Consider the following 24,735-nt stretch of genomic DNA (forward strand, 5'->3'; position numbering starts at 1 on the left):
AAATCCCTGCAGGTTGCATTGGCACAGAGCTTGACAGCACTGCCTTATTCTGGACAAAGGAGCGCTGCTGGCTGTTTTTGTTGTCATTACAGTTRAACGTCATTACGCCTGTTGAGATGTAATGTAGKGATGCATTACATCCAGGGGTCACAGGGGRACATGCACCTGGTGTTTCTGTTCTTTTGAAGATTGAATGTTTAATACCTGAAGCTTTCGAAGGGTCAATGCAGCAGATCACTGTAAACTTTTATTCCCTCAAACTACATTCGCACTTCARTTTTCTGAGCTAAAATTCTGACAAGGAGAGAATTGCAACAAAGTGAAGGTCAACTTTTTTACGTATCGTTATCTCAAATTTAAAGACCAAGTCAAGTCTCTGAATGTTGAAAKGATTTATACCATCTAGAAATCAGGAATTAATAACTCAAATAGTCTCCATCAAGGCCTGAATGGATCATGTTTAGTTTATTTTTATTTAATTTCCATTTGGGATCAATAAAGTATTTTTGAATTTTGAATGTGTTCCACATGCCACCTAATGAGGAGATCACGATATTCCACTTCTTTAAAACTACAAACCAGGATTTATGGAAATCTATACATTTTACTAGACGACTTATAATATGTCAGGTTGCCATGAATGTCTTAACGTATCTGAGAATGTCTGAGCTTGTTTTCTGGTGTGTTTTTGGGGTAGATGTGAAACAATACACACGTTTCTCAAACGACTGCTTGTACCAAACTGGTCTTGTGACAAGATGGCTGCTGTGACTAGAAGAAGGGACGAGTTAGGTGACTTGGGCCATGTGTTTACTGGCGCTTCAGCACATGCTATTAAGAAGACATAATGAAAAAGGAAATAACTGGAGCCGTGGTTGCACCAGATTATACAAATTTGAGATTTGAGATGAAATTAAGCATTTTAACAACATTAACCTAGGAATAATTSACACATTTTAGAATTTAATKAACACATTTTMATTTGTAGCAGATATTTAAATGAGATCATGCTGTTTTCAGAYGCAACAGGTGAGGACTGGTGTTCCAGTTAAACCTTTTTGTGGAAAACAACTGATTCTTTGCAGCAACAGTTCTGCACAACATGCAACATCAGACCAGAACAATAAATATCCGCAGTTGTTGTGTGTCATTTTAAGAAACAATCACAATCCTGATATTTTTATTTATTTTTTTCCCCATGAGTCTCAACCATTGGATCCCCATTAGTGCCTCGTGGGACCCACAGTTGTTGACTTACCCATTATTTATGCAGCAGTGAGCACAAACACTTGTCAGTTCATTAATTTTCCAATCATTGAAAAAGTTGTTGAACCATGTTACGGTAACCTTGATGAAAAGCGTTCGCGTTCGGATCCGTACACAGTCATCCATTGCCATCAAACCACTTAGTGCTTAACAGGACGAATGAGRTTTTAATTAACAATCAGAAGAATTTTGTTCCATCCACCCTGTAAATACACAAAGATGCTATCTTTCCGTGGCTTTACCGATTTGCGAAATATAATTAAACCCTGCAAGACATCGCTGCATCTCCGAGCATCACATTGACCGYCCAGTGATATGCTTTACAAGTCTGAGATAATAGAAACKTGATTATGTTGTGCAATAATGGAACTTATGATTAACTTCTGTCGCCCACAAAACCCACTAATTCAATCAGTCTCGTTTTCTCTGATGGCGCGTAAGATCTCATAGTGCTATTATGTTCGGCACTGGAGGGCATGTTAGTGCAGKGTTTTTAATTATGACATGCAAAGCTGCATTGGTTCAATCACTTTGTAAAAAAATAATAATAAAAAAAGCACAACCTTCAGCCAATACTATGAACCAATGTCCTTGTATGAGTTGTTTTAACTGGTCATAAAAAAGAAAACATTTCAGACATGATCCACTTAATAGCCAAAAAATGGTTGCAAATGGGGAAATTGACAAACATGCTTGTGATAATGTGCTGAAGACGAAATGTCGGAAACGGCGTCTTAAAGAGACGGAGACTCAAATTCACAGCATCAAATTACAAAGTCAAATTTCTTTCAAGCTATGTTTGGTATACGCAGCATTTTTGTAACAACTGAAGGTGACACAGTTGCTTTTGTGCYAGGAAAATATGCAGTACTGTCGTTTTTAAGGTAAACACACCAAATGACCTAGAGGAAAAAGAATAAACATGCTGTAATAGTAATATAACAAAAGATATAAATGTTTGAAAGAGAACTGACTGGAAAAGAACTCAAGAAMAGGAAAATAAAAATGGAGTTAAAGGAAAGAAAATATGAACGGAATGAAAAAGAGTAGAAAAGGGTAAGAAAAAAAAAAGGAATGTAAATACGGGCTGAGAGGAATGAGAATGTTGTAAAAGGATAAGTCATGTGGAAATATTAAGCTGTGGGGGCATAAAGTGAAGGATCAAAGTAAATAAGAATTTGAAAGTAAAATAAAATCCGAATGAAAATTGAAAAAGTGTTATGGGAAGACCCAAAGAAAAACGACAGTGCACTAACAATCACCGAGGCAAAGGGAAGAGCAGCAGGTGGATGTAAACAGTGCAGAGGAGCTGGTAATATAATAAAGAACAGGTGGTAAAATGTACACAAACAAAAYGAATGAAAATTAGCGGTAGAAAGTATGGACATGGCAGCAGCAGACGACGCAAAAATAAAATACAATACGGAAATGGGAGCTGGCAACAACAGAGACGAACAAATTCCAATTGRAAGAGAGGAAATGAAGGGGGAAAAAACCGAAAAGCTGTAAAGACAAAGCAGAACAAGAGTACATTAACAACACCATCAGAGAGGTTTACACATTTTTCAGTTTTTTTTCTAACAATAAAAATAAGTTTGCAGWTGAAYGCAGGATCAGGGACCACATGTAAATGGAAATCTCTTTTTAACAGTTATTTATTTATTTGGTCACATAAGACATTCACAGAAATGCTGTTGCTGTTTTGGCCGTGTGTCTAACAATTCAGATGATTTATCATCCCGCAGGAAGTGTGTGTCAGCGGAGCACACACTCGCACACTGAGTTGCTGCTGCTGCAGTAATCAAGATTTAATCACCTGGCTTCTCTTTGAGTTATGACTCCCTCTGGGTTGCATAATGGGCGTTATGAGAATGCAGGTCCGCTGCTACACATGCGTGTTTGTGCACATGCTGCTACATTAATACAGTCATATTAAGACACCGACACACACACGCACTGCGCAGACCTCACACTCTGCATATATTCTAAACAAATTTAACAAATGGATATTAAAACACAGCACATTTTGCATCAATTATGTGACATTCATTTGCATTCAGCTTTGGAAACGCTGATGGCTTTTGTGTCGTTTCTTTGGTTTTCAAACATCCGTTTTCAGGCTCAAAACACGGCGTGTTGTGCGGGAACTTCTGAAGCACCTGCTCCCAGTTATCTCAGCTTGCAGCTGAACCCGGCCTTTAATTTGTAGGCCACCTAAAACCAGATTAACGCAACATCATCCAAAAGGGTTTCTAGCACAAAAAGCTCCTGGCCCCCCCACCCCGAGTGGACCAAATAGCTGATAGGATTTAGCTTTTTATTTTGGTTTGACAAGACTAGTTATGACACTACACAAGCGATACGACTTTAAAATCAAATGAGGAGGACTTCCTTAAATGTTTTGGTAGCCTTGCTACTCTGGAGCATACAGGGGTTTTAACACCATGCCAAGGCTAGAAGCAACAAACTTAAGAGGGGCAACTGCAGCTTCCTTTAGTCTATTTACAGCTTGTCTGAAGTCTAGCGTCCTACAGATACAAAGCAACTTGCTGAGTTTTGACATTGGTGCCCCTGACCTTATCTCCAAACCCAAGGACACATCACATAACTTTTAAAGTCGTCACAGACTTACTTTGAAAGGGCCTAGGTGTTCAGACTAACAGACTGAAAGTCAGGAAATACATGCTTAATAACCACACCTGCTGAGAAATCGCAGATTATGGAATCTTATCGGATCAAGAAAAGCTAGCTGAACACATCAAACTCTTTTGGAAACTTGTGCACAGAATATACATACCAGCAGCTGGCAGTAAAAGAATATATTCTCAGTGTAAAGACAAGTTATATTTCTGCTACACTGCATAAAATTAACTAGATACAATTTAAGATRTGCTAAGTTTAACCCACAAATAAATCTGATTTGGATAGTATTGACTCCATTGTATTGCTTGTTATGCCCATTTTGTGAGTGGTTTGGTGTCACTCATAAGCAGACATTGTAGATAAATAGCATAATTGYGTTGAAACACAACCAGACAACAAACACGCTGCGTTAATCAGGCTGATTACTATTGAAATTACAAACTCCTGCTGCTGTTTTTCTTGGGGGGGGCAGACGATATACCAAACGAGTGTCCGTCCTGTACGTCGGACGTTTTATACGCCACTTGTCCGATTTCTCTGATCCAAAGCCAAGAGTGAGCCATGCGTCTTATCCAGCATCATTACTTATGCTGCTTCCAGAGTGAATCCGTTTGGCGGGAGAGAATGATGACGACGACGAGAGTCGAGCTCAAACGGAAAAGTTTTATAGAGTTTGCGGCGTGTGGGTAGGTGTTTTTCTGTGGCCAGCAGTGAGTTATCAGCTTCTCGCTCTCATTATGTGCACACGCTCCATTCATTTTCCCCCTACAGTGTTCGCCTTATCCCAATCTCCATCTCCATCTTTGCGCGCCGCTCTCGGCTCTGCTCACCCCTCGTAAGGCCATTCCTCAAAGCAAATTTTCCCCGTAGATGAAACGCCACTCCCCTCCCAATCCTCCCCCCTACACACACACACACACACACCTCCACTTTCCACCTTCACATCAGACCTGATGGAGATTGAAATGTTATTTCCCTGTTTCCCTGAGAAACTTGTACGTCTGAGGTCTGGTCTTTCAAACCTCCTCCCACGTGCCCATCCCATCCGTCCTCGTCTTTCCCATCTCGTTCACTTCTGATGCGTCGTCCCACCAATTTGTTGTCGGTAAATCGCCCTCCTGCAACCGACGGAGAAAGAAAACTGGTATTTTTTTTCCCCTTTTCCCCACCCCATCCTCTTCAGATGGCAGCGTGTCAGAAGACATTATGCTCTCGCCCACTTTTCTCAGAGGGAGTGTCTGCGAGTGGCTGTTTTTAATCAGACGCCGGACGGCCTCTGGGATGACTGCGGCAGACAGATAACCTCTCCAACTTTTAATAGGGCCAGATTTAGTTCCAGCGGGTTTCAAACTCCGATCTGAGAACTCTCAAGAGCCCATCGCAGAAAGTAAAAAAAAAAAATAAAAAAAATGGGAGAATTGAAGAACTCTCCAATTATGGCGAAATTAGATGATTAGTCCGCTCGCCGGTGGATTTGTGTGCTGCTGTTCATCCTTTAATAGACGACGCAACTCCAGCATCTCCTCAGCCTCTCCAGTGTTTAATTTATATTCCGCCAGCTGCGCTTTCCCTCGCAATCAGCAGTCATCCGCTTGTGCGTTTATTTGGCCGACGTAGACAAATGTTTGCGCTGACCTTAAATAATAAATGCAAGGCGTCGTCCATAAGAGCCGCTGTGTTTTAAATGAAACATACTGAGCCTATGAATGGCAGAGTATATCATGATCAATGCATGTTTACATCTTTTCGTCCCTCCGCCTCATCTTTGTTGCTGCCGACACTTTTCTTTCTCTTGTACTTTTCACAAAGGAGCACAGGAGCTTTGTGTTATTTTGCCGAGGACAGAAATTACCCACCCATTTGTCTATAATGGGTCCCGCATTGTTACCGTCTCCTCAGAAATGAATCCATTAGAAACGTTGGAGAACGAAAATGAGACTCGGTCGGTGCTAATTTCAAATCCCCGAGGTAATTTGAAGTCGTTAACAACAATTTGTGCCTTTGAAAACTAGAAGCTTGCTAATTTCTATGAATAATACATTGAACAAGATAGATATTTTGTTCCTTTTTCATTTTTTGCTTTCAAAGCGGCAAAGATGGAGTCCTTTTTTTTTTTTTTCCTCATAGGCGTGGGCAGTGATGAATGGCTCCTGAGCTCTTGGACATCCTATAAAGAGACACCAAATTAGGTTCGCTGATAATAGCAGAACAGAAAATGAAAAAGCTGTGAGAAAACAGACAAAAAAAAGAGAAAAGAAAACAGATGTAATGTTTGGCTTTCAAGAGAAACCAGATAGAAAAACATCAGCTGGGTCGCAGCTTTCGTTTGCTAACCAGCATCGGTGTGCCTCAGAGGAACACGGTGTTAGGTGAGAGGATTCTCAAATAAAGTTTTGGAAAGTTTGACTTTGTGGAACTCAAACTTTCTGGGACAGCAAAACAAAATTAAGAAAGAGAGATTTATATCTGCCAATATATTGGTACTAAATCATAATGAGAAAAAATTGATTTCTGCTGCATTTTGAGTGAAATTGAATGGTTTTCTCTTATAAATTTAAACTATAAACGACTTCCAGGAGCATAGCGTTCAATAAAAAAAACAAACTGTAGGTTTAACATAGAGAACAGAATTGGTTAATATACTTCAAAGAATGTTTCTACTTTCCAGAGCGTGCTAATTTACACCCAGGTAGCTCAGTCAAATTTAGTTTTCAACGCTGTAGAATTTTAGGAAATTAAATAGCTAATTATTGAACTGCAAACTATTAGATTTCGATAACCGTGAACATTGGTGTCGATATTTTTGATATTTTTCAGGATGGCCTTACGGAGCCACAGAGAACTGATGCAAAGCATGACTTGTGCATGTTATTTTGGGCATTTTAAGTAAGGATTGCTTCTGGAAATCTTTCATGGTTCACGGTGGGGAAGCCTTGAGGCAGCTGCAGTTATTCATGCAAAGATTATACCTGAAAGTCTGTCTTTGGAACCTCTTTGGACTTCTCCCAGATAAAACCAGAGGAGAAACCTTAGAGACCACTGAAGCATAGAGGCGGAAGATGTGTAGCACATAAATGAAAATGAAATTTTTTATCAAATGTTTTCTCCCTTGTTTTGTAAAGAATCATGTGGATGTCCAGGATACTCTATCCTACTAACCGGGATGGTGGTTTTTAGTTGAGTTGAAATCAACGGTAAAGTTTGTGCAAAAACATTTGAGCGGAATCGAAAGTTCTGAATAGTTTCACTTTTTTATCTGACAGAATAACTTTTTGGTTGCTAAATTATATTTTTATAATCCATGTGAAAATCAGCAATGTGCCACCAGTTAACCATCAGAGAATCAGATCCACCTTTAAGCTCAGTCTACCAATAACCAACCAATTAATTCAGTTATTTCATGACGTTATTATTTGCTTTTATGATGTTGACAGAAACCTTCTGCCTTCTTCTGGACAGGAATTGGAAAATTAACGTGTTTGCTTAAACACAGTGCATCGTCTTCTCACCAGTGTGTTTCTGTTGGGCATATTAAAGAAATAAATTCAATTCAACACTTCTGGTAGTGAATGTTTGAAAGGGATTAAAGCAGATTTGTGTTTTTGTATGCAGCAGCAGGTATGTCCAGTAAAGCAAACTGGTTTGAGAATCCCAGTCTCTCCTGTTTTTTTGTTTTTCTTTTAATCTGCTTTCTTGTTGGCTTTTTGACTCTGGTTACTGAAATAAGAACGATACCAGCTGCGTTACCGTCAACAAGCTGCCGATGTATAGTAACTCTTCCTAAGCATGAGCAGGGATAAAGTGAGCTCCCTGTGTGTCTGTTAACAGACACTTCTTGGAGAGAAGAAAACAAAAACCTCAGCTGTATCAGTCAGAATTGGTTTTGAACACTAATATGGTTGTTCTTTATTTCTGCCCAGATCAAAATAACTCACACCACTTTAAGGTAATATTGATCAGATACTTGGGAAAAATAAAATAAAATGGCAGCTCAGTTAATTTGAACTCGTTTCCCTATTTCTTTCTCTTTATTTTTCAAATGCTGTATATCATAATTTTAAATTATGCTGGTTAGTTGTTCAGCATTTTCAAAAATTTCTCCCTGTAAAAGTCCAATTAAAACAAGTGTTCCTGCTATGCTAGCGCTGCTCTAACACCCTCACCCCCACCGGTCGATGTTAAGTTGAAGATAAAAGGAAGTGGAAAAATAACTTATGAAAACACACACAACAGTGAAGTCATTGTCTCTCACAGTGTGAAGCTCGGTGAGCATTAGAAACATCAAATAGCTCTTTCATCGGACATTGTTGTGTTCAAAGAAACGAGGACAGCAGAGAGGAAAGTTCTGAATTACAACATGGTAAATACTATCGCTTATCAGTAGCTGCGTTTGCATTGCGGGTGTGTGTAAAAGTATATCGATATACCAAATAAAACACCTACAATTTCCCAATTGTAATGTTTCCATTATATATATATATATATATATATATATATATATAAGAAACACAATTAAAATCACACATGAATAGGTTTGTTCAGGCAATAAGTCATAAAAGAAACATGCTGCCTGCCACTTCCTGTCGTCTTCTTCTTCGTCTTTTCTGCCAATAGCAACGTCCGGTTGTTGATCACATGACTTGTGCGGAAAAAGTGTTCACATTGCAGTCTTGCTAAGTACACTGATTTCAAAACAGCCGAAAAACCACCTCGTCCTACCGCAAAAAGGTTTTTAAAATTTTTAGACCAGGAGTTTTTTTTTGTTGTTGTTGTTGTTTGTTCTTATTTACAAATTGCCGTTTCTCCATTAAACAAAATGTATATATGGTCAATAGAAATGCAGCTAGTGTCATGTTTGGTTTTAAACCAACACATAGAAGCTATTTTACTTTGACACATAGTTAATTATGTTTTACTATTTCTTATATTGTGTCCACTGCTCTCTTCAAAATAACTGACATCTTTGTTGCTCTTCTTTATCAAAAGTATTTACCGTACGTTCACATAGACTCAAACTCGCCTGCTGTCAATGCTGCTTCTAGTGTAAGCTCTGCACTGGTGGCATCATGATTCCATTAAAAACATTCTCGCTAACAGCTGCGTCTCCCTGCAATCGTTCTTCTCCGCAACATAATTAAAAGTCGGTGCAAAAGCCTCACCGCTTTAACTCAGTCAGTTCAAGTCGCTCTGTAAGTTATTGCCAGGTAAATAAGTGTTTAGTGCAGCACAAAGCACAAAAGAAATGGCTTCTGCACACGGGAAGCCTCGCTCTGCCAGAAGAAGCATTACAGACGCAGCCCACGCTGTCGGACTGACAGGTGATCTCTGGGACAAATCTACTGCAGCGACAGCCGAGTCACGAGGGCTCTGAGCTGTAACTCACACCCTCTAAAAAGTCATTTTAAATCACCAATCAAAGGGAAGGATGAAGAGGAGGTGAAAGTGTGGAAGTAAAAAAGAAAAGGCGGGGGAGGACTCGAGGCGGGGGAGGGGAGGGGGGGGAGAGAAACGGTGCCAATTGCTGGCATTTCCCTCTGCTGTCCATGGGAGAGCGAGTTACAGAAATACAACCAGGCCGTCCGTTTGGATGACAGGAGGGGAGAGGAAAGGCCTGACATTTGAGTGAAAAGTGGGGAATCGGGAATAATGCATGAGCGAGGCGGAGATTTATCCTCGTGTTTGACCTCTTCAGGGGAGAACGGTGCGCCATGACGAGAAGGAGCGGGCGAGGAAGCGGGACGGGCTTTCAGATTCGCTGCTTTATGAGGAGGCTTCAGCCGACAGGAATCTGATTGTCGTTAAATTTTAAGCCCGTTGCTGAAAAGCGGATGAAAACCCTCTAGTCTACTCTCCGTAAACAGAGTTATTCTTTTAAAGATCTTTTGACGTTTTCAGGTTTTTATCGTGAATATTTTTTAAAGGGACGCCGTCGAAGCTYCACGCGTCGACACTGAAGCGCGTCGGTTCATCTCAGCAAGCTAGAAGATTATCGATAAAATGTCCGATTCGAATCAAAAATTTAAATCGTAAGGATTCAGAGTTCATTCAGAGATTATGAAATTCAGACATTATTGTTTGAATCTGTGCCTGTTGTGATGTATCGCCCATGTTCTCCCCAGTTGGTTGGTTTTACATGGATTATAGCATCGCTGCAGCAGCCTGGAGGAGATCAGCCCGCGGTTCAGCGGAGGTGTTAAAAACGCCCAGGTTGCTTTAATGCCAGCCTTCAGCTCATCTGCATTGTTGGCTCTGGTGTCTGTTATCCCCTCCCTCCTGACTAAACCCTATCGATTCTCTCTGGGAGTCTGCTGGCCAGTGCAGCATAGTGATGCCATGGTCATTAAAGGAGCTGTTGGTTCTTTTGGATGTGTAGGCAGGTGTGAAGTCCTGCAGGACAGGAAATCAGCATCACTATATAAACTTGTTAGCCGAGGGAAGTGCATCTAAAATTTCCCCGTAGGCAGCTGTACGGGTTTTTGAATTGATAAAACACGGTGGACCGACAGCAGCAGATAAATGACATGGCTTCTTAAACTTCACACTGGACCTGAAAGGGTTTGGCTTGTCTGCCTCGCCACACTTCACTTCCCCCAGACTACGACAGCTGAATTTTAAGAATTAAATGGTAAATTAATTTCCTTTTGAAAACAGGATTTTGGACAATTGAGCAAGAGTCTATGGCCTTTCCTCTCTAGCCCCGAGACACGATTAAGACGTGGATTAACACCAGTAATATGACAGTTGTATTAAAAGTATGCCTTCAGCTAAAAAGTCTTTAAAGTTACATTTTTTTTTATCAGACTTGCTGGCTAGCTGGCAAATGACGTTTAATGTAAAAGTTTTAATCCTTACGACATAAAATCTCTAAATGTTTCAACTGCCACATCCACTAAAAATAATTCATAGCTTTAATTTAAAATGTTTGAAATGAATTTGTGTTCATGTTTGTCGTTTACCTTTATTACTTTGGCTTGTTTCCAGCATTCTGTTTTCCTGAACTTGTGGCAAATCATGTTGCTGCAGGAGACCAGATTTCAATTTTATACGTATTCTTTTAGCTCCCATGCTGATTTTCTTTGATTCACTTTCGCTTCGTTCAGCAGGCGTTGGGAAATGTATTAAGAAAAGATTTACACATACTGGGCTGAGCTGACAAAAATAATACCAAAACCTGTTCAGCAGCAAAGTGCTACATTAATCATGTTTGTTCAGACCTATAGGAGCCCAAAAAGTGGACAGGTTTGGGTCTGAGTGCTCCATTCGGTGATGCCCTCTTTTAGCTTCAAAGAGTCCATTTAAGCTCTTAACCTCAACTGACCCCCTGACTGGCTCTGTAAATAAAGCGAGGCGCGTTGGACAATGAAGAGGGAGAGAGAGTAGCCGTGTCATCAAGTGTGTTCGCATCCAGACGTCCTGAGGGATAAAGTCCAGAGAGCGAACTCACAGCCGCGATCTGTTGATGGTTGCAGACAGGAATGTTTTATTTTCCTCCTAACCCTAAACCAGGACAACATAAAATTTGCAGCTGATGAGTCCGCACAGAACAAGACATTTTTATTATAAGAGTCATAAATCGCAGTTTCGTTCTACTGCGCGGCCCTGACTGACACGTCGGTGTTTGAGCCTCTTCGTCACCGAAATAACACTGATTTGGGATTTTTGAGTTACTGACCAGGTAGTTTAATTGGGTACAAAAAGGGGTTTTGTGGTCGTGTCTTCAGGGAGGACAAGTTTTGTGGGAATAACAGCAGGTGATAAATAGATAAGTACTGTTTACAATAATAAAAACATTTTCTTAGTCTGGTGAAGAACTTAGTATAGAGGTACCGTCTGTCCACATTGCAAGTAGATTGTGTAATAACACAAAAAATAACAACAGAGAGAGAAAGCACAAAGTTAGTTTCAGATGGCTCACTTCATGTTTCAAAGCATGAAAGGAAGCAGTTTTACACAAAAAACCTTAGCACAAATAAATCAAGCGCTCCGAAATCCGTGGGCTTTACAAGATATTGGAACTTCTGCATGCACAATTTTTGTAAATAATAAAGATAGAAGAAGACACTAAATTTTACATTGCACCATTTAGGAGCATTTTTTAATTTGAGTGTTTTATGGAGGTGACATTGCAAAAAGCGTCAAACATGAGTCAGATTGTAAAGTTCCTTAAATTGTAATTCACTTCTAATCTGCTCCTGCGGGCAGATCACAAATTTATGAAGCCTGCATCTCCGTCGTCCTGACAACAGACGTCCCACTGGCGTCTCTCATAATAACTTCACTTTTGGTTGATGGTACTATATCCGCTTCTGACTTCGACGGCGGCCGTAATGGTTTTAGGGTTTAGATTGGATGGAGGGGAAGACGTGGAGTGGAATCGCAACTTTAATCGGAGAAGATGAATTATCCGTGTTAATGAGGAACACCCCCCGCTTTCTCGCGCACAAGAAGAAGAGGGATGGATGGAGATCATGTGGAGGACAGCAGAGCTGAGAATAGCTCTTAGTATAATAAGGAGGCGCTCCTCGTTTCTTCCCTCCAGTTCTCCCTCTGATGGTGTCCATCACTCTTGCCGCTTCTCTGTTATCTCAGCATCCCTGAAAGGTCTGCTCTGATTTCCTCCACCTTCACGAGGCCGTGCCTCTTCGTGGAAAACAAGCAGGGGAGAAAAGGGCTTGTCCTGTAAGTTTAAAGCATTTGTCTGTTGTTAAATGCAGGGCTGTAAATACATATTACCTCTTCCCTCTGTTTTTCCCCTCTCTTCATTATGGTTCATGTTTCAGATGACAAAAAAATTAATATCAGATAATGAAAAAAATCCGAGTAAATACAATGGTGTCATTTCGTAAGGGAATCAAATATCTAACCCCCATCGCTAGACGTAACCCCATTATTGGTGTTGTAGTTGTCTCTAAACCTACTAACTAGCTGTACTACCTTAGGTTACTAAATTGTGTTTAATTTAGTTTTTTTTTCTTTTTTTTGTACTCAGTAAACATGTTATCAAAGGTTGTAGTTTGTGTGAATTAAAATAATTTCATAAATGTTTGTTTTCTCCTAAATGATATTGATGGTATTTGGAGTTTCTTTGGCTGAACTGATTTATTAAACCTGCACCATATATATATATATATATATATATATATATGTATTTTTTTTAAAGCCTTGTATTTAACCAGGTGTTTTATTTCTTGGAACAACAACAACAAAAAAAGACAACAGAACTCTGAACACGCATAAACCCTAAATGGATGCAGTGGGGATAAACGGTGAGGAGACAGAGACATGCATCAGTGTGAGTCCCGGCAAATCAATAAACCCGTGTGAGAGCTCCCTGTGGAACGTTTAATTTAGAAACAAACCCTCTGATTCCTCACACAGGGAAAAAAAAAGAAATAAAGCAGCTGTTTTTGTATGTTTCCATGGTTATTGAGATGGTCTTTTTTTTATCAGAATGACACATAAGTACTGGCACAAACAAAGGCGTCCACAGTTCTGTTGTGTAGTGTGAACTCGTCGACTCTTAACGGAGAGGATCTGGTTAAAAACAGGCAGGAGCGTTAGCATGGCTCAGGTGGTGTCCATGATGTACAGCAGCAGGCTGATGTATTTGTTTGTAGATTATTGTTGCTATTATTATTTTTAAGAAGACAAACTAGCTTTGTTTCCTTTACCTTTCTTACTGACTAATACTGAGCAGCTGGTTTTATACCAGTAGCCACAAACAACGTTCCAGCTAAACTTGTGATGCTAGTTTTAAGCTAGTTCTATAAAAACACAGCAAAGCTATTAGCACCAAGATTTATGGACTGTGTGGCATGAAGCTGTTTTTATTGTTTTATAGTCTTTTGTTGGGCAGATATGAAGTGAGGTCAACTGTGGTGTTTCAGACATAAACTGTTTTGATTTAGTTGTTGGTCTTGGTAAGCTAGCCTCCAGCTCTTGCATGGCGTAGTTTTTTGTAGTGAACTAGCAAAGACTGCGCTCAACCTGCCATATGGCAGGAAATTGAAAACTTGTGATAAACATTAGCAGCACCGTTTATGGCTGATTGGAATTCTTGGCAGTCAGGGTATTGGTGGTAATTTTTTTATAATTTTTCTGCATTTATAATGTTTTTGTTGTTTTTTTTTACCCTGTAGGTTTAGTTTGTAGTAGAGACTTTCAGAGAAAACTCACAGCACAATTTGCCAAAGATGAAAAAGATAGTTTTTTTCTTTTATATTTGCAGGAAGAAACACATTATTTTTTTCCCCCACATACAGACTGGACTCAATAAAGCCTAATACTGTGTTCCTTTCCCTGATTAGGTGGTTGAACAGGGCAGTGGATATATATAAGACCTAACTAGGTCAGGTTTGCTTTGTGCATGACTGTGTTTGATGGGAGAACAGCAGAGTGGGTTGTTGGCACGTTGCACGGATGTCTCTTGATGTTTTTTTGGCCTTATTTTCCGCGTTTTGTCTCTGACTCTCAGCAGAGCTCTGTGCCACATGAAAGCCAATGAGATAAGTGAATAAATGGTCAAATTGCAGCCTGCGCGCTGTGTTCTGTAATTGATGGTTGCACGGTGTGATCTCTTAACTCCGAGGACCTCTGACACTTAAACAAATGACATGATTAGACCTAGCAGGATGTCGCCAATGCCTGAGAACTGCATGCTTTTTGTTTACGAGCTGTTTTCCCTCCGTCCTCTCTGCAGCTGGCGACATGGGACTCAGTTCACGGGCTGAACGGCAGCCTGAAGGAGAGTCGCATAGAGAACGGGATGCAAGGGCTGACGGTTAAAGTGGTCACTCTGTTGGTAAGTGACGTCTGTGTGTGTGGTGTTGACTTCACCTTATATTAGCTTTTAGTTTGGAAAAATAGGAACACAAATATTAGAACACTTGTCCACAAGTAGCAGCAGTAACTCTCACCGGTGGTTTTCTGTCTCACTGTAAACCTCTGGCATACCAAATTATTGACCTGTGGCTTTATTTTATTGTTCATCTCTTGTATGTGCTTGACACGTTGTGGTGTTGACTTGGTCACCATCATAATAAGATCTTGATCTTTTTCAGTGGCATATTACGTTGTTTAATTAAATAAATTAAATGAAATGTTACCAGGTTCTGTATTAGGACAACAAGCCTTAAATCACCACCATGCTTGTTGGTTGATATGAGGCGTTTGTGCTCATATCAACACATAAGTAAAACGGTGTTTGTTTGACAAGAGGCTATAGATTATGACAAAAAATATCTACTTTGCTCCTGTATGGAGACATATATAGGATATTCCAGAACTTTTGTCATTTATTCAGTTAAATTAAGGAGCCATGCTCTTGTAGATTAGATTCCTTACCTTCTTGAACAAATCTGTCTTTAGGGTCTTTGAGAGCATGACTGYGTGTCACTCGGTTAGAACTGAAGAACCCATTGGAATAACACGTGAAAATGCCTTAAAGCTACATTGTTACTTTTTAGAAATATCTATGTTTTTCTTATACATTTGTTTAAAAACTCACCATACATATTACTTTTAACTGATCAACGTGATCGGAGTTCCCATAGCTCATGAGGAATTCTAACTTTTGCAGGCAATTTTTGTTATTTGGAAAGTTTTTGGACCAGACAGACTTTCAACTCCCAACACGTTGTTTGTCGAGGCGTCGATCCCGTACTTCGGCTTCAGTGACGCCTCGTTCAGTGCCATTAGTTTAAGGGGTACGCACAACCGAGAGGTTTTACGTCCGTGATCCCACAACAACAGCAGGCCGCCGCTCCAGGTCCCCACTTTCGCCTTCTTCTGCCTAAGCTGCAACGAGTCGCATGTCTAACCAAGCAGGACTAATGCCTCCTCCCCGCAGTTCAGTGCCTGCTGCTGCAGCACCTCCAGGTGTCGGTGCTGCCGAGCAGAAACACTAACGCCAACTGCCACGGTGGCACCGCCTCAGACACCCCGACCTTACAGTAGCCGTCGCGTTTTCCCTTCAGCCTGACAGAAGTTCCTTTAACTCCTACTCTTACTGTGAAGCCGAAGCCTCCCTCACGCTGCGACTTTTATCCTCACTAACACCCCCTCCTTTCTCCGACTCGCTTCCTGCAGGAGGATCCTTTCGTCATGGTGGCAGAGAACATCCTCGGGCAGCCCAAGAGATATAAAGGATTCTCCATCGACGTCCTGGACGCCCTCGCGAAGATCCTGGGCTTTAAATATGAGATCTACCAGGTCAGACTGAGCTTCACACCCAGCTGTTTTTCTGCTTAAGTTTAATGTTTTATGAGGCAGACTTGCAGCGACTTTTAGCTTTTTCACACATTTAAAATGTGCAAATGCAGAACTTGCATTAGTGAGACTATTTAACTGGATTGGTAAAGGCAGGGAAGGGAGGAAAAAATGGCTTTTCCCTAAAGCCAGCCATTAATATTTTGTATTACAAAGTAATTTCAGGAAATAAAAAGAGAACGACAAGTTCAAACAAGTTGAGAAGAGATGGAAAAATTCATAAATCTTCTCAGGTTTTAGTTAAAACGTAAGGAGGGGGATATTTCCTTTTCCTTTATGCGAAAAATAATTTAAGTGAAGTCAGAGTGAAAGGACCTCCAGGGAAATATGAAAGCAAAATGTTTTTTTTTTTTTTTGAAGACCGCATTTTGCATTAAGACTAAATTGGTGTTACAATTTCCTCCCGAGTTTTCAAGCTCGCCACTTTAATGCCGACTAGGTCAAGAAAAAGACAGCTGGACAAAGCGGTAAACAACAACTCCCTGCAGTATTTGTGTACGCAATACGCAAAGTGACAAAAGGTGAATGTGAAGCCGGGTTCAAAAGCACTGATTTTCAAAAGTGTTTGTACACAAATATGGGAAACCATTATATAAAAATAAATAAGTGTTTATATGTATCACGGGGTTCCGGAGCAGTCCAGAAAAGTCTCTTTAGTTTCTTTCAGGTGTGGATAATGATTGGGAAATATTTGTATTTCCAGCCGTATAAAATTGTCTCATTGTTTGGTTGTTTGGCTTGATTGATGGTTCATTAGTTGGTTGGTTAGTCTCTTCCTTCCTTTCTGCTCAACTCTTTCTAAGTTATTTGACTAAGGGTTTTACTGAAAAAAATATATATATCAAAACATTTTTTTACCATTTTACTCAGGTCGCAGACAGCAAATACGGCTCTCAGCTTCCCAACGGCTCCTGGAATGGGATGATTGGGGATCTCATCAACAAGGTAAAACTAAACTCTGAATTAAACACACACAATGTGGAAGTGCACAGATTAAATTCACCTGACATGGCTCCCATCGTTAAGTYACCTTGTTTTGAAAGCCGACATAGTTGTTCGACGTCCATCTTTATCCCGTTGTCTTCTCTCTTCCTGCAGAGAGCCGACCTCGCCGTGTCGGCCATTACCATCACGCCGGAGAGGGAGAACGTGGTCGACTTCAGCAAGCGCTACCTTGACTACAGCGTCGGCATCCTGCTGCGAAAACCCGAAGAGAAGATCAACATCTTCTCCCTGTTCGCGCCGTTCGACCTGGCCGTGTGGGCCTGCATCGCGGCCGCCATCCCGGTGGTGGGAGTGCTCATCTTCCTGCTCAACAGGTTGCAGGCTCTGCGCTCCTCCTCCGCCTCCTCCTCCCAGAATGCACCACCGGGCCATCTGTCCAACGGAGTGGGTTCGGGCACGCTGCACAGCGCCATCTGGATTGTTTATGGAGCATTTGTTCAGCAAGGTGAGCATGAAGTTCCCACTGTTAGTTAAAGGACAGAGCTACTTGTTTTAAACTTTCAAACTAACTTGCTGTGATGTTTTATGTTCTTAAAAGCCCATCTGGCCACATGTTGCGAGCTAGCTACAGCTAGTGTTCGGTATTTGTTTATACTTGACACTTGTTCCCATTCGAATAAACAATAAAGACAGAATGAAACAGTGGAACAGCAATGGCAGATATCCATAAGGCATTTACAACATATTTTTACGTGGAGACACAAGAACACAGCTTTTGCACATGGAAATGTAGCTAACTTTAGCACTGATATTCTATACACAGCGTAAGGCATTAAAAGCTTCAGTGCGTCACAGATTTGACCATGCTTCAAAAATCTGGAGTAAATGTCAGTGACTCCGTGTTGTAAATCTCTTTCTGTGTTTCTATCCATTGTTTTACATTCAGTCTCTCTTTTCAGTTCTTTGTGATGTCTTTCCTTGCAGCTGCAATCATAAGTCTAAAGATACAGATGTCCTATTTTTAATCACACCTTCCTAGAATCAGACCCAAAAGACTTGTGGACGTCTGGAAGCTTTAGCTTTAAGAAGCCAATATGTTAGTCCAATGAATTCTGACCAGAATGGTGGTCATTTGTCACATGACTACAGGACATGCATGTGATTGGCATTAACTCTCTCACCAGCATGTTTGTGTTCCATTTTGCTTCCTTTTCAAATAAGGTATTATATTGTACTAAAAACTTTCTGAAGTTTGGGGAGCYGAATTGTGTTTTGCACTTTTCACTTTCCCGAGATTTCCCTTTGAATTTCTCTTTCACATTTGACGTTTTATTGGGTGTGAATTGTTGCTTCGTATGGAAACAGCAAAATAACTTTACAGACTATTTTAGAAGGAGTCTGTCTTTTAGAATTCAGCATTCTTGTCACATTCTCAAAATAGATTTTGAATTGTTTTTTGTCTTTTTCATCCACCCCAAGTCCCAGCTTCACATTTCTAAGCTGAAGTGTAGAGGTAGAAATATCAGCCCAGAGACAAACTGCACACACGCTCTCTCATACACTCACACAGACACACGCATAGAACCTCACAGCAGAGGCTCCCAGATGCATCTATTATGGTCTGGCAGGTTGCCTGGGAAACCTTTTGAACCAACGGCTGTGATTAGACTCCGGCTCTGTGCTTGCAGTGATAAAGCACCTCTCTCTGTTCGACCTTTGCGGTCACTGATAGGTGGCCGGCCCGGTACCTGGCGCCTCGTTTCCCCCAAACACATGTGTCACCTTCCACTTGATGCTCAGCGAGTCTTCGCCCTGAAACCTCTCACAAGTACCCATGTTCAGATTTTGACCGCTGACCCCCCACCCCCGTCTGCCACGCGTCTCTTCGCAGGAGGTGACGGCATGGTCGGCTCGGTGGCACTGCGGATCGTCATGGGCAGCTGGTGGCTCTTCACACTCATCGTGTGTTCGTCGTACACGGCCAACTTGGCGGCGTACCTCACCGTGTCACGCATGGACCACGCCATACGGTAACATGCGCGCACCAACAACAAACGTGCGCTTTTCTGTTGTCTGTTTTCTGAGCGGCTCACCCTGAGGTGAACCGCATCTCGTGCTGCTCGCTTCTGTCTGCTACTCCTGCAAACAGATGAATTATTTAGATGTAGATGCAAAAAAAAACATCTTAATCTTTGCAGGAATTTTTCATCTTCAATCTGCAGATTTTATCTTAATAGTTTTAAAGTCTTACATATTCACAAGAGCAGATTTCTGGTATTGAACATTGGTTGGTTACAGTGAATRGAGTGTTGATGCTGATGTCTGAGGKTTCAGAGGTCACAGCTGTCTAGCTTAAGCTGCTCACTGGAATTCCTCCAGAATCCTCTTACTTTCACTCATCGCTTTTAATTGTCTTCTTCTCTGATATTTGCTTGCTAGCACTTTATTTTTGAGGCATATTTTATTWAATTTTTTWAAAAAGTTTTTTAAGGTTTTTTTTTTTTTGGCTTTTATTTGAAAGTGCAGTGACAGGAAAGTAAGGTAATGCGAGAGAGGGAAGACATGCAGCAAAGRTCACCTGGGCGGGAATCGAACCTGCGACAGCCGCGTTGAGGACTAAGGCCTCCACATGTGGGCTGCGCTTAACCCCTGCACCACTACAGCACCCCGATTCAGACATGTTTTAATTAGGCTACACAACATAGAATCTAGGAATGCATAACTGATGAAGAGATGATACGTCTACCAGAAAGAAAATTGAGTTAACGTGACAAGTGAAGATGCAGTAGCTTGGTGCGGTTAGAGGTCGAAAAAGTGGAAGTGAAGCATAAACAGTTCTACAAATGAGCTAATCTTATTACATGTCTTTACATAGACTGAATATTCTGAGCGATGGTGAGATTATTTTGATTTTSTGTCTTTGCAGTYCACATGTGATGACTTCAGGAAACATTTCAGCTCCTGCTGACAATGTGTTTAAGTTGCATGTTATGTAATGCATGCATTAAAAAAACAATTATGGGCGAAGTTATGTTTTTATTGGTTATAAACTTTACAGAAAGAGCAAAATGTCACACCTTCGTTTCACGTACAGCAGACACATTTTTCAAAATATGTCTGYATCTTGTCAGCCTCTGAAGGAAACCCCATCATTTGCAGAACAACGGCATGTCGGGTTCTGTGCCTCCGTCTCCAGCTCGTAACGACATTTGGAACATCATTAGCAGAGCCTGACATTTCTGCCCCATCAAAACTGTAAATTTGAGGGTAAATAGCAGCCTTATTAAATGTCAGAAAACACTGAAGTTATTGAGCTGGTGTGAAGATTCTCATAAGAAAATATTAAAAACGATTATTTTTGGGAAAGATTCGGGTGACGTGATTAGYTTGTCTGGAGACGAAGCAGAACCTTGAGAAGGAGCTTGAAATAATTTTATGAAAGTATCCCATTGAAGAGCGATTTGGAAATTATTACTACAATATCTTGTCTGACATAATTAGATTAATTCCATTGTGAATGAGATTTGAATTCAGTTGGTGCTGTTAGTATCTTTTTTTTCTGGGTTGGGACTTTAGGTTAGGTACAGCGTTGRAAGCCACATCACAGGTTTTTAATAATTCAGTTTTTTGAGGATTTTCAATTTGCAGATATTGTAGAGACTGTAAGGAAAAGTTCTGAGCTGCTAATTTGGGGTCCTTTAATCTCGGTTTTGTCATGCAGTTCAACACAAAGCAAAAAAAGTCACGAAGATGCAGAATATTTCAGAAATAACTTCCTGATGTGCAAAACAATGTGAAGATATCCTGCTCTTACAGCTCATTAACTCCTAAATGAATCAAAATGAGTTTAGTAGAATAAATGTTTTAATAAAGCGAACCTGCTGGTCTGTGTGGGAAGCAAATTGGCAGAAACATATTTTSTTAGCTAGAGTTATCTGAGGTTTCAGTCTGCTCATCATATGAATTTGGTCTTTTAATTTGAGCCATGATACAACATACAACTGCAAAGATGTTTGGAATTATAGAGTTGAATATATGCATTCGCCCTAATTTATGTGTTACTGAACAGAATTTTGACCCTACAAAGATCAGAGCATGTTACCTTCTGGTTATCGAATGTTCAAATGAGAGTTTATTTATACAAGACGAGAAGAATTTCTTATKCGGCTCTCATTAGATTGACCGATGTTTGAAATAATTGCATGGTCCAAACCTGAAAATCTTTCTAGTAGATTTGTACGGATTGATAAAAACTGTTGTAAACACCTTAAGGGGCCATTACCATGTTTTCAGCCAGATCTGAAAACATGGYAATGTTTTCAGATCTGGCTGAAAATATGAACAGGTTATTCATATTTCATATGAACAGGTTATTCATATTTTTCACCATTTTGGTCTAAATGTACACCTGTATCTAGTATAATAGCAGAATATTTCAGAGGACAAATGGACTGAACTTATATAGCACTTTTCCAGTCATTTTGACTAATCAAAGCACTAACCATGCACAACCATTGACTAACCATCCGCACTCACTAAAGCTCACACATTTATACACCGATACGCCTACAACCTTCTGATCGCAAGACGACTTCTCTACCCACAGAGCCACAGTCGCCCCCAAAGAAGACCAACCCCGGAAACGATAGAGCTCAACTCAGCCATGAATAGAAACTGCTGGATCACCAGCGTCACTGTCCACAGTGGATACATTTTCATACCACAATAACCTGAGAGAGTGCCAACCAAGAAATGACGCAAGAGCTTGAAAACCGGCATCTTCAAGTTATTCTGAAAGCTCCAGCTGCCCACATGGAGCAGTCAACCGAATTCTGGGCAAACGTTTGATGATCGGACGGGTCAAGCAAGAGAAGAAGAGTCAAAGAGGAACTGCTAACAGTTACCACTGTTAGGATGCTGGTGGCAYYATCATGTAGTCGGTCGGTTTTACTACCACTTGCACAGTTGTGTTGAGAAGCTTTTTGCGGTTTAGTATTCACCCAGATTTTTTTCTGGAACATAAATGCTACTTTACACGCTAGTGGCAGATGTTTGCAGAGCAGCCTGACCCTGGAGTGCCTTTACTAGGCCGGTTTCCACTGTGTCTGTTCATATCTATTTGGTTTTGAACTATTAAAATTGACAGTTATAGGGATTCTTAAGGGGATATCAAGTACTCACAGATTTTAGCTTTATGTCTGTAACCTCTGTGAATATCAGGCGTTTCATTGTAATGAAAACTCACTGCCTCAAAATTCTTCAACTTCAGTTCAAATCCACAGYAAGATGGTTTGGAACGTGAACAAAGTTTTGTGTTTTGAACGAGTTAAACCCCAAACGACGTACATCCAAACTGCTTTTGGACACGATAAACCCAAATGAGACTAAGCTTCAAAATGGGCCCACCCAAAATCAGACTTCAGCCCTGTTGAAAGTTTGTGAACTGGTTTTAAAAGCCAGATCCATGGCAGGAAACCAACTAGTTTAAACTAACTTTACCACTTATATCTAGAAAATTGGTCAAATATCCAGTAAGAATGGTGCCAGAAGCTTGTCGCAGGAGTGTGTGGTTGAGTGGGATTTTTCTAAGGAGCATTTAACTGTGTGTATAAATTGGTGCTGAATGTCTTGTTGTTATAACCCTTTGGGATGCAGGAAGCTGCTCTAWATCCTCTCTGATCTGGCCACCTTCGCAGGTGGATGGTAGKACTTGGTCCTCTAATACCTGAAGTTTCCCTGTCTGAGGGCTCTGTGTTTACTGAATTGAGTCACATGGCTTGTGTGGTAAATTTAGTAGCTATTCCAACGACTTTTCAGAAATTATTTCTCCAGAATTTGTGCTGAAACGGAAAATAATGTTATTTTTTTTGCAGACCAAGAGCAGGGGATTTTTACTGTTCTTTCTGGTGTTTTTCTTTGGTTGAGGTTCAGAAAACAAGACTTGTCTTATTACTGACAGCAGTTTTCTGAATGCTTATGTGGATGATTGAAATGTGGATCAATCTACCGCTAGAAATATGAGCCATTTCCTCCTCTCTGGGTAAAAGCTGCATCCTGCTGTCTTTTTGTAAATTACATAGCTTATTTTTCTTTTACGGTCATGTTTTATAAATTACATTATGTATGCAAAATATACCAACAAAAGAAACTGAGTGGTCTGTGATTTGTTTGAGAGATTTAAGAAATAAAATGAAGGAACTTCAAACAAAGGAATCAAAATCCTAAATCTCTGGTAGTTTAAGTTTTTTTTTTTTTTCTGTATTGATTCGATGTTCTGAAGATTCATAGTTTCATAGTGTGAAAACTTCTGTTGGCGTTCATTATAAAGCTGGATATCAGAGAGGAGACAAAGGTTCTGAACAACATGTGAGCCTGTTCTTTTAAAGACGGCTCACACAAATGAAACCCGCTGCGTTGAATCTCAGAAACTTGGAGGGAGCTGCGGGAGGCGGAAAATTGAGGAGGAGTGAGAGGAGCGGGAGGGAGAGGAGCAGGAGGGCTGCTGAGCCTTTTTATGATGTTGGAAACTACAAAAGTTTATTTTATTTTTTTTAATCTTAAATTCACTTTGTCTTGAAGGAACACTTGTCTTTTGCAAAGCAGAGCTGGAACAGTTTCTGGTTTCACAGATTTTATTTTTCTTTTTTTTAACCAAAAGAAGAAAAAGGGAAAAAAAGAGGCAGGTGTTTTTTTTATATTTGAAAGAGCAATCACAATACTTTTGAAGTTTTAAAGGCTTTAGTTAGCAAATAAAGAGAGCAAATATTTGCAGCATTGACTATTTATTTTAGCCTTAATGTTGTTATTGGATACATTAAAAAATAAAAAAGGGAGCGGATGCACTCGTATTCATCGGCTACCACAGTTAGAGGTTTTGCACTTCTGCCAACGAGACTCTGYTACATCTTGAAGCATGAAATGCATTGAGAGGTTTTTCTCAAGCTGAAATGGAACTGTTACAAAAAAAAACAACAACATAGTTTTGTTCAGTTCTCAGTTTCTCTCTCTTCACGGTCATTTAAAACAAAAACAATGCGCGCCGTTACCAGAACGGGCGAAATTAGAAAGCGGCGCCACAACTACCGCTTCGTTATGAAATCTTTTTCACCCGCGAACCTAAAACGTCGTTTGCAAGGTAAAACTTYAGGTTCGCTGCGGCTGCCTTGATGAAAACTAGCTGAATGTACAAATGAATGGAGTTTGACGACCTTCATCATCGCAGTGCACTGGCTGAACCTCGCTGACTCAATGTGCTCAGTTGGATGGTAATTGAATGTTCCAGAARCCAAACTAATTAGGATTTGTGCCGCATCGAAAGCATTCTGTCTCTGACCGCAGCGCGGGGTCGGCGCCGCTGTTTTGTGAAGTAAGGCAGGAAAAGATGATGGCTGCGATAGAACAGAGAGCAAACATGCTTCAGTAATCAGTCCATTAATCAGAACAGAGATTCTAATTTTTTCCAAAGTTTCCAGTTYGTAGAGCTMTAAATGTTTGTCCTACACATGACAGACTGACCAGAGATCTTCCACTGGAAAAACAAACTCGAATGCGTTGACCCAACAATGTGATTTTGTACTTACATTTAGAAAGGTTTAGTAGTTTGTTTCATAAAAA

The 24,735-nt window shown here is 40.5% G+C and overlaps 1 protein-coding gene across 1 annotated transcript in view; it reads left to right on the top strand.

The window, feature by feature from the left end:
* The window catches only part of grid1b (glutamate receptor, ionotropic, delta 1b), a 457,252-nt gene that overhangs the window by 401,006 nt on the left and 31,511 nt on the right, over window positions 1-24,735 (top strand). Inside the window, exons 8-12 of the mRNA XM_008437664.2 lie at window positions 14,609-14,710; window positions 15,997-16,119; window positions 17,047-17,121; window positions 17,275-17,626; window positions 19,013-19,151. Coding sequence (XP_008435886.1) covers window positions 14,609-14,710; window positions 15,997-16,119; window positions 17,047-17,121; window positions 17,275-17,626; window positions 19,013-19,151 — 791 coding nt within the window. The remainder of the gene's footprint in view (window positions 1-14,608; window positions 14,711-15,996; window positions 16,120-17,046; window positions 17,122-17,274; window positions 17,627-19,012; window positions 19,152-24,735) is intronic.

The sequence above is a fragment of the Poecilia reticulata genome, linkage group LG19 (assembly GCF_000633615.1).
Source record: "Poecilia reticulata strain Guanapo linkage group LG19, Guppy_female_1.0+MT, whole genome shotgun sequence".
NCBI classification, from domain to species: domain Eukaryota; kingdom Metazoa; phylum Chordata; class Actinopteri; order Cyprinodontiformes; family Poeciliidae; genus Poecilia; species Poecilia reticulata.